This window comes from Emys orbicularis, chromosome 3 (genome assembly GCF_028017835.1).
Source record: "Emys orbicularis isolate rEmyOrb1 chromosome 3, rEmyOrb1.hap1, whole genome shotgun sequence".
NCBI lineage: Eukaryota > Metazoa > Chordata > Testudines > Emydidae > Emys > Emys orbicularis.
Window position 1 is genome coordinate 20498707 of NC_088685.1, and position 14050 is coordinate 20512756.

Sequence of the window (14050 nt, forward strand, 5' to 3'; positions counted from 1 at the left end):
CCGATTTTTCACATTTGCTGTCTGGTCACCCTAGTTGGACATGGGAATGGTGTGGCATATTATTCAATAAAATAGATGATTGAGAGAGCTAGTTTTACCATGATGGAAACTTTTTTTTATACCAGGGTGTCCACTGATACAAATTTCAGTGCCGCTGAATCAGTAGTTGCACAAATGGGAATCTTCTTCTGAAATTCTCAAGTTGTAGAAGTGGCCTAAATGTATCAGAACTCTTATTCCAAAACTAGATTGAATTGAGAGTGCCCACTTAGTAAAAATCATGAGATTAGATTATATTGTTGCTTTACTACTACACCTCTGATTTCCTGAGCGAACTGAGTTACTTATCAGCTTGGTAGGAATTGTCAAGGCTTGTCGGAATTGACTACTTCATTATCCATGTGGATGATGACCTTCTAGGTTAATTCATAATCCTTTGTATTTACCAGGAAATGGTAAATTTTTTCAAGCCCAGGCCTAGATCACATTGGAACTATACATTTTTTGGTTGAAGTGCAGTTCAGATAAAACAAAGGTGGCGCTTGTGGGTTTGAGAAACACCCAGAAGTGTCAGAGGCCTCTTTGATGGAGAAAGCATATGCTGGTCCTGCATCAGCAACTTTCCTCAATCAGTAAACCTGTGGGAACAGTGGTTGCTTCTGGATATCCAGACAGCAGCTGTAGCCAAGATATCTTTTTTTCATTTTCTCTTGGATAGCAGCCTGTAACTTTTTTTTTTTTTTTAAAACCATAAATCCTTTGTTTAGTATCCTCTACATGCTAGAGATTGTCTCTCTCCGTCCGTTAACTTGACAGTTGATCATCTTAAATGCTTTAGATAGCAGTCCCCATTGTATGCTTCGGGGCAGGCATTTATCAGTGAAGGGGTCTGGAGTTTGCTCCCCTTCCTTGCTTCATCAAGGCATAAGTTTGTTGATCCTTGGGCCATCCTGCAAGGCCTGATCTATTTACTGAAGTCTTTTTCTAAAGAAGTGGGTTGAGAAGGATCATTTAGATTTTCTTTAGTTTCTAGTTTGGAGAGTTCTTTAATTTATTAATATTTAAAAATAAATGTTATAAATACACGTAACAACATTGTGATAGGTGCATTATAGATTCATAGTTGAGAAGGCCAGAAGGGACCATTGTAATCATCCAGTTTGACCTCCTGTGTAATACAGGCCATAAGGCTTCCCTGAATTAATTTGTTTGAACTAGAGCAGCATTTCTCAAATGTGGCCACTGAGGCCGCATACAGCCACCAGGGGCTTTTCTTGCGGGCACAGCCTCCTGGGCAGTGATTGGGGGGAGGAGGGAAGCAGTGGACCCTCCCCCAGGGCTACCAGCAGGCATTGAGCCCTGCCCCTCTCTGGAGCCCACAAACGCTGGAGGAGTAGGCAGCCAGTGAGTTCCCCACCTTCCCAGGGGTGGTGAGGCTCATGCTTCGGGCTTCAGCCTTGGGGTGGTAGGCAGCAGGCTCCAGTCATTGGGCTTCAGGCTCTGGCTCTGGACCCCAGTCACATGGCAGCGGCTTCCGGCCCTCGGCTCACCCCCTCTACCCCCGCTGCCTCCCCGGCCCTCCATCTATCCCCGCCTTGCCCTGGCCCCTCTGTCTCCCTACCCACCTCCCCATCCAGGTCTTAATTTGTCCCTTGTGAAAATTGGTATTTGTATGTTTGTTAATATCACTTTTCACAGCCTCCCAGCTAGTTGTGAAAAGTGATATTAACAAACATACAAATATTAAAGAAGCAACAAGAAAAAAAAGACAAGAATGTGCAAAGCACCTTATTTGTGTTTCTATTCTGTTTAGGTCCAGTAAATAACAGAGACAACTGTACATTCTTTTTATTATTGAGTCTGCCAAAAAAGCCAACCTCTACATAAATTACAATGATTTAGACATGTATATTTGCATATTTATTTATTTTCCTTAAAGTTAATGAATATTTTAGGAAAAATTGTCAGAGCAGCCACCAGCAAGAGTTGAGGCCACCAAAAATTTGTTGAGAACCCCTGAACTAGAGCATATCTTTAGAGAAACATCCAGTCTTGATTTAAAAATTCCCAGTGATGGAGAATCTACCATTACTCTTGGTAAATTGTTCAAATGGTTAATTGCTCTCATTGTTTTGTGCCTTATTTTTACTCAGAATTTGTCTACCTTAAACTTCTAGCCTCTGGATCTTGCTGTATGTTTTTCTGAAGGATAGAAGAACTCCAGAACAGAAATTAAAAATATTGAAAGGAAAGGATACAGTTGAAAATATAACAATACTGCATGCAAGCAGTTTTTGTTGAATTTCGTTTTTGATATGATTGTAGATTAAAAGTATAGAGTGGGAAAGGAAACATTCCTCTGCGCATGTGTGTGTATGTGTGTATTATACAGTATATATTTTTAAAAAGTGTAAATTCAGTTTCCCTTCGTTCTCCCCTTTCTCCATCCAAGTCAGAGGACTATAAATGGATTATAAACCTGCATGCATATCTTACACTTAGATTCTTTGCTGGCATTAGTCCATTAATTTAAGTGGCATTAGATCAGCAGAAAATTTGGCTCACCACCTGTGCAGGATTCTCACCGCTGGCTCTTTGCTCTTTAGTATGAGACTAACCAAACTCCCCTAGCTGTGAAGTTTTGTTCTTGAGCACAACAGTAGCAGTGAAGAGCATGACCATTGTGCTCCTCTTGGAGAGAGTGTAAACGGCACCTTCCGAACTTTAGTCAGTTCCTTACTTTCAGTTGGTAAAGGAGCTTCCTGGAGGAGACTGTGCTTTATTATTCCAGCTCTTTTGGATCACAGTGAGGTTCACTGGGTATCCTCTTCTCCCAGTCAGGTCCAGTATAGTTGTGCAAAATTTTTCAGGCCTCGTGCTTCCATGCGCTTTAGAACTTGTTTATTTTCATGGTCCTTTAGTGCGTGTTTCTCTGCAGTGGCCTGACATTTGTCTCGGTGCTTTGGAACAGAGTTTTTGTTCCTGCCACTGTGTTGCCTCGATATTGTTTAAGCCAACACCCTGGCACTACCAAGATATTTTAGTGGGTGTTCTCTGCACTCTGGTGACAGCATTGCTATCAGCACATGAGATGCCAGCTCCAATGCCACAGTTTCACAGTAGTCTTAAGGCTACTCATTGCATTAGTGCCTGCACAGCTGTTTCAGTGCTGACTTAATTTTGAAGCTTGAGCCTATCTCAGTGCTTGTTTCTTTGTTGGCCCTAGAGGTCTGCTCAGGTCTAATTTTTAGGTCTGACCTGGACCCCAAGCCCATCCACTCTGAGCCTGAGAGGGTTGAATCATTTTCTGACTCAGCTCTGAACCTGAGTCACTGCCACCACCTCCTGCCCTGAGGTCGGCTCTCCTCCGCTTGTGCTCAAATAAATTTGTTAGTCTCTAAGGTGCCACAAGTACTCCTCGTTCTTTTTGCTGATACAGACTAACATGGCTACCACTCTGAAACCTGAAAGGGTCCTGTTGTTTTCCCGCTTGACCTGGACCCAACACTTCAGATTAACTTTTACTGTGTGTGGGAATCAAAATAACCTAGGTCTTTTCCTTGTGCTAGCTTTCAGGGTTTCACGGTGAAAAACGTTGCATAGACTGCAACATCTCTTGCATCAAATCTAATTCAGGGTTTGTTGCTTTTCGTATTTGAAGTGGGCTTGATTGTCTCACACTCAGGTTAATGAGGTTAATGTTAGGTGCTAGTATTTTGTAGCTTTCTCTAAACAGGTTAGGAATTAATATTCTAGAAGTAATAAAGAATAGTTAAAAGTTACTGTAGCCTATGTTAAGCAAAAACCTGCTTTGTTTTTAATAATGGTGTGGTATTAAGTTTACAGCAAGTTATCAAATGGCTTTAGGCGGTATTGCATTGTTGTTCCTGTCTTTTTCTTCTTTACTCAGCTTTGTTCTCCTGTACCACACAGGCTAGTTTCAAACCAGTGCTGCGACTTCACTTGCAACTCTGCTTCTCTGTTGCACAGGGTAACTCCTGGCATTTCAGAAAGGAAGTGTTCATTAAGATTGACTTGCATTAGTGGTGCACTTCAGTAATAGCACAGAACACATCTCTGGCAGTTCACACAGCATGTACAGATGTGGCTGTAGGTTATGGTACAGCACTATAATTTTGTGAGTGTTCAGTGGATTCAAGGTATAGACCTTGCTGGTTGTTAGTTGCAAAATAGATTTGGTAATGAACATTTATTTTATAACTTTAAACAAGCCTTGATGTCCATTTAATGTTAGGGAGTTCGAGTGGAGAGCTCTAGTACCAATTTATCTGAATTTTAATAGAATTTTGGGATCCAAAACCACTGCTTTATTTTAAAGTTTTAAAATTTGATTCCGCATTGTTGGATAAGAGATGAATACTTAAAAAACAATTATAAGGAGTTAGATCTGCAAAAAGCCAATCTGGCTTTTATTGGGGGAAAAAGTGTCTCTTTAATCCTTGTCAAGCTAGCTTTTATTGGATCCTAGTGAAGACAAGGCAGTTATAGTTTACATGTTTGCTAGGCTCACCCGCAGGGTTACTTTAACTAGCTAACAAGTGTTAAAATTGCAATTTTAACATGGGTTAATTAACATATGCCATGCAACATGGGCAAAAATGTGTGTTTTTTGTAAATGGAGAGAAGACCTTACAATATGACATTTATGGGGCTGCATCTTAGCCAGTTGCCCAATACTGTAATAGTATCTCTCCCTTTGCATGTTTTGGAGCATCTCCAAAACTCCACCTGCCAAACCCTCCTCCAAAATACATGTTTCTTAATTGTTTTACCCTTGAGTAATTGCAGTTTGTCATTCTAGTTAGGCAATCCATAAAGCCTGATGGGTAAATTGGAGATGCATAATCAGTTTTTGTATGAGTAAAATTCTACTTTGTTCCTAGTTTAAACATTTCCTGACATTCCTAATAGCCCCGCTACCTAGGAGATTGGGTGTCTTGCTGTTGCAATAGAAGCTGCGTAATCTCCACATTAAGACTGCTGCTGTGTGATCCCCAATTCCCCATTCCCACAGTCTTGATTATTTCTTCTATAATTTGCCTTCTTCACTGGAAAACTCTCTAGTGTTACCTGTACAGTCATTTCCTATGCAGGTCTCTGAAGTTGCCTCTTGTTTTCTTCTGGCTGGATTGTTATGATGAGTAAGTTATCTCCTGCAGTCTTTGAGCACTTCACAGTGGTGTTGTGAGGCTAAACCCATTAATGCTTGTAAAGTGCTTTGCACTTCTATTGCATATATCTAATGTGCTTTCAAAGTTCAAGTGATGTTAACCAACGGTTGTGTGATGATTTGACTTTCTGCAAAGAGGAAAAATAACAATATGCAAAACGTTTGGGTACACTTCTTAATATTAATATAGAGGCACCATCAATTGAATATGCTCTGTCTGGTTCTTGCTAAATCTTAGTATCCTCATCTGCCTCTGCCCTTCATTGTATTTTCTGATCTTTTCACAGTGATCCAAAACCAGATTCCATGCTTGAAGTGTCAGGGTAGGCTCTACATGGCCACCTACCTCTTTATGTTCTTATCACCTACTTTCATTTGTCTCCTGTTGGCTTCCACTTCCATCACCATCATTTATTTTATATCTTACAATGATGCTGCATTTTGTGCATAGATCTTTCATTTCTGCCGTGAAAGGGTCAGCAGTTGCCCATGTTCATGTGCTGTTTCTGCCAGTTGTGTGACTAGCTTACACTAGATGCAGTTTGGGAGTCATTTTTGGCTTCATACTGGAATGTGAAAGTGGCTCAGCCTCTACATTGGACTCCTCTTCTTCTGTCAGACAATCAGCATTCTTTTGTTGAATTCTTAGCTTAACTTTGATACAAGCTCCATACTGTGTCAGAACATACTGTATATAGAGTTTTTTCTATTCTCCATGACAATATGTCTCTTCCACTACACTTTAACTACCAGCACCCTATCGGTAATATATACATCATTTCATTATGGCAAATCAGTGGATTTTTACTATAGTAGACATAATAAAAGATGACTTATGTATTTTACTGAAACCCACAGCCAGTTTTCTTTGGAGAAGGGCCAAGTCTTGAAAAGTTTACCTGACCGCTTTCTAGCCTAAAGAAAGTGGAGCTTGTCTATGGTGCGGCAGCTGTGCTTTTGTAGTACCATAGTGTAGAAACTTGCTACAATGACGGAAGGAATTTTTCCACCACTGTAGTTAATCCACCCTCTAGAAAGATAGTACACAGTACTTAGGATGGATGGATGGATCTTTAACTTTGAGTAATTTCTTTGCAGTGAAACATCTTTTCCCACCAATCTGCTGGGTTTTTTTGCATTTTTTTAATGTTTACATTTTTTGTTTGATTATGGACAATTCCCTCTGAAGAAGGGATGTTTTTAGTTGGGTAGAAATCGTGTATGTCACTTATTTTTGGGTCTGTTAAGATGTCTTGCGATCTCCCTTGTCTGCTTTTTTCCTCATGGATCAATGTGGTTAATAGCAATTTCAGGATAGTATGGTACTTAGAAGTATTCTTTCTACTAACCCTTTATACTGTTATTGAAAACTGTAAAGGAAGAGTGTTGAAAGAGGTAAAAGCATTTAGTTTCTTTTTAAATATTTTTGATTTCTGATAAAAGCTTCTGAAAATATCTATAACACTTTTCATTTTTTATTGAGAGAGAGATCTCAATATTTGCACATTTTTTAACTGAAAACACAAAACCTAAAATTGCCCAGACACTTTGGTGATGGATGCTTTAGAATTCATGTGTTAATCATTTTGCTAAAGGTATGAGTGAGAGAACTGGTCATAGTATCTTGCTGTTTCTTATTCTAATAGCTACTTAAAAAAAATCAGTAATACATAGAGAGAAAAGGTGTTTTATGAATTACAGCAATAGTGAGGGCAGTAATGTTTCCAGGGATACTGTATATTGGGTTTTGGAAAACTAGAAATATTTAGTTTAGAAGCATTATAAAGAATTATTGATAAGTACAGAATTTTAATATTTTATGCTCATCAGGTTCCAGTGTTAAGTCTTTGCTAGGTGAACTGGTGAGTTAGCATTCAGCATGTGTGCATTTTTAAGGTACAGTAACTCCTCACTTAATGTTGTAGTTATGTTGCTGAAAAATGCAACTTTAAGTGAAACGATGTTAAGCTAATCCAATTTCCCCATAAGAATGAATGTAAATGGGGGGGCTAGGTTCCAGGGAAATTTTTTTTTGCCATACAGTATAGTACTATAGTTGGGAGGTGCCCCCGCCCTACCCCACACAGGCACAGCCCACTGGCACTGGAGACAATGTGGCAGGCAAGGAGGCTGAAGGTGCTGTAGGCTAGGAGAAGCACGTTGTGCTGCAGCAGCGGCAGCTTCCCCTACTCTGCAAGCACCAGGGGCGAGCGGGTCAACCCTCGGCCTGCCCACTCCACCCCTTCCCCCAAGCCCCCACCCTTAACCCGCCTCTTCTCCCCCCCCCCCCTTACTCCGCACGCTGCATCCTTGCTCCTTCCCCCGCCCTCCTGCCCATGGCAATCAGCTGGCTTGCGACATTCAGGGGGCAGGAGGGAGTGGGGAGGAGCGAGGATTCGGAGGCAGCCTACCCCCTCTCTCTCCTGCCTTCTGCCTGTGGCAATCAGGTGGTTTGTGGCGTTCAGGAGACAGGGGAGGGAGGGAGAGCCTGTGTGCCAAGTCCTGCCTCCTGAACACCGCAAGCCAGCTGATTGCCGCAGGCAGGAGGCCGGGGGGGGGGGGGGGGGGAGGGGAAGGGGGAAGGCACTGATCCACTGGGTCTGCCGGCGGGCGGGAAGCACTGTAGGAGGGGCGTAGGGGAGCTGATAGGGGGGCTGCCAGCTGTGGACAAAGCAGGCAGCCAGACGACGTTATGGCGACGCATTGCAGAACTTTAAATGGAGCATGTTCTGTAATTGAGCAGGGACGTAAGATCAAAACAACGTTAAGCGTGGAGTTACTGTACATGTGTTCCATGAGCATCAATAAAGCACTGCTATGTTTGTGTGAACTGGGTTTGACTTTCTTTAGGTGAGTAGTGGAATCTTATTTTTGTTATGGGAAGTGTAAAAATGAACCAATCAAATGTGGTGTGATGCTTTGTCTCTTTCAGAAAGATGAAGGTAGTGATGGCAGTTTGAGTGATAGCCACATATCCCCTCCAGCCAAACGTACCTTGAAACATGCTGATCCTGTGTGCAAAGACAAATCAAAATCACGCAATACTGGGCAGCGAGAGGAATGGAGCATTTCAGCTGGACAGTCCCGGTAATCTGGTGCACTTTTCTTATAGTCTACATTGTCTGTCTTCTGGAATGAGAACTATGTGAATCCCATGGGTTGTGTTCCTCCTTATGTGACACCACTTTATCTGTTAAAATGGGAATGGTGGAATGTGTTAGGGTCCAATTTTATGTTGTTTGTGCATCCAGAACTCTGTGACTTCATTAGGACTTCTATGTGCTCAAGGAATAAGCAGCTGACCCTAAATTTAAATTAGGAAATGTGTGTTTTCATCCTCTTGTATACAAGATGGTCCAGCCTTCTCCTTTTCAATGATGTTTTCAGCCTCTCCATTGTTAGACAACTCATGGCTGACTCAGGAGTTTAGTATATTAGAAGCAGGCCAAAGTACTATGCATTCCATATAACCAAAACTGAAGGAGACATTAGTTTCATTTTCTGACCGATTGATTTAATTAATTTTAAGAAAAAGTTTCCAGGTTTAAAGAGGTTCAATTGGATACAAGTAATTATGCGAATATATGGACACCAAGCAAAAGCCTCAAGCTGTTGTGCCTGGGACAGCTTGTTTGAACACTGATCTTGGCCCCTGTAACTGCTACTGCATATTGTATAGGACTAGACATTCTTTGTTTCATATTGTTTTAAATTCAGTAAATGAGAGACAGTCATCCTTGTTACTGTTAGCATATGGGAACTACAATAGCTAATTATAAGGCAACACTCCCTAAGGTGGGACACGTTTAGATACCAAATTGATTCAAATTGATGTGGATAAGACAGGTGATTATTTAAACTGAGAACTGTATGACTACAGCTTATTATATAGCATGCTTCCTTCAGAAATCATCTTGGAGCATATACAGCCACCTCTGATATGCTGGGTCATTTAACAGTCTACACCAGCACTACACAACAGTTTAGCTGTTAGACAAGATGTAAAGAACACGGTGGATTGATTTAAGTCAAAGCAATTTAAATCACCGATTTTAATCATGATTTAAAGCAGCAAACTGGAAACCTTGTTTAAAATCATTGATTTTAATCATGCTTTGCTTTTGAACTTTTTAATTATTTTCCTAAAGAAAGGTTGATTCTCATTTGTTGATAACCAATAAGATACGTTGAATTGCAACTACGTATAGCCTTTATGCTAAATTTAGTGCTTCTTTTTGCTAATCAGAGGGATACACTATATCGACACATTTATTTAAATAATTACGTAGCTAACTTGAATTTATTCACATTTTTATTATGTTAGAAAATGGTGAATTTCTTATTAGATTTTTTTACTTGTGGTTTGTCAAGCTCTCTTTGGATGGAAATTCAAATGCAATTAAAATGCACATTTAAAAAAATTTTTTTTAATAAACTTCCTTTAATGTGTTGGATACACAAAAAGAAGTATCAAAGTTTATCAAAACCTATTTTACATTAAAAAGGAAGTGTTATCTATAGTTAGTGAATTGAACTGGTAGTTTCTGTCATCTGTCCTTCAAGATTTTAGAACTAGTGTAGCTCTCATCCTTTCAGACCTCGTCTTTTATTGATAAATTGTAAGGGGAAAGCAAGCTTTCCTGCTTTTTCAATTCCCAATTGGTCTCTTAACTTTGAATGAACTAGTCATTGAACTGAACTAGTTGAATAAAGTGAAATGAAAAAAATCTTCTCCCTGCACCTGCAGAAGAGGCTACTGCTGTCAAAAACATTTATCACTTCAGAAAACTCCAGTTCCAGATGCTTATTCTGTGACTTCCACCAGTCCAGTGGTTTGACTTTCTTTAAAATGGGCAGCAAACATGTACTGCTTAATATTTTTTTATTTAATGTAAACAATTATAATAGATTATAATAAGTTTAGGCCTACACATAGGTTGTCAATTTCAAATTTAACTTTAAATAAAATACAGGTTTATTTTTAAAAAAAATACGTTAATTTAAATAAAATCTGAGGTTTTTTTTAATTGATCCTGGAAGAATATCACTTAGGTGAACTCAATTTGCCTGAACTGAAATTTGGCCAGGACATTGGAGCTAACATCATTGCTCCTGTAAGAAGTGCTACGATGTGTCTGATGACTGGATCTTGGTCTGTTACAGAAGCTAGATTTAAAGTAGAGAACTGAGATTAAAATAAAATTTTAGCAATGGGCTACTTGAACAAGCCCAGAAGAGCCATGCATAATAACCTGTGTGGAGATTCAGCTTTTTGGTATTAAGCAACAAATACATGTGACCATAAAGCCATTACTAATGTTTGTTTGTCAAAAATGCCTGAGAGGATCATGATTTGCAGATGCAATTCTCCTATGTGTTCTGATCTATCACTGTGACAAGGTTTTGAGGTCTACCATGGTGAGTCTCTTGTTTTATGAAAAATTGGTATGCCTTTCCCAGGTAAATAATAGCAGAAGCCCATGTCCTAGTTAAATCCATCTCTTCAGAAGTAGAAATTTTTGCAAGAGTAAAGGGGCAGTGGAGCCTGGGTCAAATGATTTCCCTTTTCCTTTTTCAACTGGTTAATTTATTCACTTTCCAACCTAAAATCAGTTATCCCCCCTGCCTTCCACTGTGCACAATAGTTATTGCAGTTCAGTGGTCCTTTATACACATTGTAAAGCACTTAAGATCCTTCAGGATGACGGGCGGTATATGAATATAAATTCTTAATTTGACTAATCTATCTTGATTTTAGATGTACTGGTACCAACAGGATATTTTCAGCTAATATTCTATCATGATTTTAGGGCATTTGTACATTTTAATTCTAACAGTATAACTTATGTTTTAATAAGTTAGTCTTAACAGATAAGAAATACACCTCTACCCCGATATAACGCTGTCCTTGGAAGCCAAAAAATCTTACTGCGTTATAGGTGAAACCGCGTTATATCGAACTTGCTTTGATCCGCTGGAGTGCGCAGTCCCGCCCCCCCGAACTCTGCTTTACCGCGTTATATCCGAATTCGTGTTATATCGGGTTGCGTTACCTCGGGGTAGAGGTGTACGATCTTTTACTCGAATGTAAAAATCAAGACTGAATATATGGTACAATAATTTGTTAAACCATGTAATTTATGGAAGAGGTTTGGATCATGTTTTGGCTCTCATACCAACCCAGTGGGAGTTAACTTTCCTTTAGGAAAACTAACTTTAAAAAAAGAAACACAGAATACTTATGATTGAGGTCTTAAGTAATATTTTTACTGTTGATTTAAGTAATCTTGATTTGTCAGTCTCTTTCCCTTCAATTATTAGATTTGTTAAATAGATTTAATTTTTTTGTTTTTATAACTTTGCCCTGCACGTTTTTATTGCTTAGTTTTCATTGGTTTCAGTTATCTACCAAAACATTAAGAGCTTAAATGGTGTTTGCTTCTGACTAGCAGCAGCAAGAGTACTGTTTCTGGAACCTGTGTGGGGCTTCTTTAACAGGAGGGGACATAAGTGAAATGGTGTAGCCTATTAGTGGAACAGATATTGATATATCTTTTTCAGTATGGTGATACTAGTTAAAATTGTTTATTAGTATAAAAATAAAATATTAGTATAATGTTAAGAACACAAGGATGGGTCAGACTAATGGTCCATCTAGCCCAGTATCCTGTCTTCTGACAGTGGCAATGCCAACTTCAGTGCCAACTTCAGATGCAAGCCAAATTCTTGAGAGCATATTTTACAAATGCTTTAAATTATGCTCAATGTATAACACTTAAGGATTTCTATTTCAAAAGTGTTGGTTGCATTGTAGCTTTTATGTAGTAAATGAAATGTTGATATATTTTGCATATTTAATATAATTGTTTTCCAGGTTAACGTCTCAGGCTGGTGCTACATTACCAACTGGACGTAGCTTATGTGAGTGTTTTCCCTTTGGTTATTTTATATCTATATTTAATCTTAACTACTTTTATATTGATGATTTTCAAATGTATATATTTTGACACCTTCATTGGTGTGTTTCTCCCTGTGTTTACAAGAAACTGTTTTCTCTCTGATTCCATCAGATAATTTATTGGATGCTTCCTTTGGTCACAAGTAAGGTTAAGATTCTGTCACAGGTATTTTTAGTAAAAGTAAGGGACGGGTCGCAGGCAATAAACAAAAATTCACGGAAACCTGCGACTAGAGCCCTGCATGGATACAAAATTTGTATCTGCATCCGATCGGCAAACGTGGGCCATGGATATAAAGTGGATAGCTGCAGATTTGCGGGGCTCCAGATATAAAATTTGCATCTGCATCCAATCCACGGATATCAACAGATTAGCAGGGCTCTACCTGCGACCTGTCCCTGACTTTTAGTAAAAAATACCATGGAAGGGGGACGGGGATAGGAACAAACAGAGTACTGCCAGGACTGCTGGAGCTTGCAGCTGCTCCAGCCCCACCGTTGCTCCTCCGGGAGGGGCTGACTGCTGCTGCTCCACCCCCAGCTGCTGCTGTGGCGGTGGGGAACCACTGCTTCAGTGGGCCTGGGGCTGGCTGCCGGTTAGCTGTTCTGGGGCAGCCCCGGGGCTGACAGCTGCTCCAGCCCTGCCTAGAAGAAGTCATGGAGGTCCCGAAAAGTCACTGAATCCATGACCTCTGTGACATAACTGTATTCTTAGGCACAAGGAGCATCCTCAAACATAATTCCATCTCTCTTCCCAATTCAGAATTCCCATTTGGTGTCTCCTGGCCATAATCTTGTCTACACTTGCAGCAACGTGTAGGTTACGTACAGCTACACACTGCAGTGAAAGGCAGGCTGCATCCACACTCACTGCAATGTGTAGCTACATATGGCAGCGGAAGGCTCTGGCAGTGGGAGGCACTGGGAAAAGGCTGTGGCAGTGGGGAGCTGCTAGAGCCTTTTCTCGTTGCCTCCTCCCTGCCAGTCTCTTATCCCATGTTGGAGTCTTTCACTGCAGCAGGGAAAGACTCTGACAGCAGGACACCACACTGCTAAAAATAGCGGCATAGATATGGAAGACACTACTTGGGCATGTAGAGAGCCGTATAGGGTATATACCCTAAGGGTCAGGCGGGTCTCTACTCTACTTGCCTAAGCAGTGCCTCAGTGTCTACACTGGTATTTCTACCTAGCTAGCTGGGTGTGCAGTGTACCCTATGTGCAGTTACAAGTGTAGACCTGCCGTTGATCCCAAATTTTACTTTCATGGACTTGTTTTGGCCTATTTCTCGCAAATAATATCTCTAATTTATCCAGTCCCCTTGCTTACCTAATACCTGGCCTTCTCTGGCTCAGCATGCTGTTTCACGACTGTTTTTGAGACCTGCTATGTCTGCAGCTCCTGCCACCTAGAACAGTGTTCCTGTGAATCTTCACCTTAGCAGTTTGCCAGTTCATTTAAAATCTCAACTGAAAACGTATCCAGTTTTCATGTCTATACTTCTTAATTTCTGTCTCCTTTTAGTTATGTATTGAGTCTGAGAGTATATTCAATTCCATTAAGTATTTTGATAATTATTTATTAATTTTATTGTTGTGCCTAAAGAACCAACTAAAAATGGGGCTCCATAGTCTAGGCACTGGACAAAGTAGCATACATAGATTTCTATGCAAAATAAAATTGTATTGTATCAGTAAAATAAAACCTTTTGATACTGTACTTAAAGGAAAGAGTAAGAACTGAAACTGCAAAGGGTGACTGACAGTCTTAATGTTAACTTTAAAATACTGAATATTTGGTGTTCAAATACAAACTTACCACAAAATGATATATATTTATGTACAAGTAAATAGCCCAAATGGCACAGAAGTACAGTTAGTAAAATAACATTGGTAGGGAC

The 14050-nt window shown here is 40.0% G+C and overlaps 1 protein-coding gene across 1 annotated transcript in view; it reads left to right on the plus strand.

Moving 5' to 3' along the window:
- ATAD2B (ATPase family AAA domain containing 2B) overlaps positions 1-14050 on the plus strand; it is a 182184-nt gene that overhangs the window by 14326 nt on the left and 153808 nt on the right. The window contains exons 2-3 of the mRNA XM_065401026.1: positions 8124-8278; positions 12066-12112. Coding sequence (XP_065257098.1) covers positions 8124-8278; positions 12066-12112 — 202 coding nt within the window. The remainder of the gene's footprint in view (positions 1-8123; positions 8279-12065; positions 12113-14050) is intronic.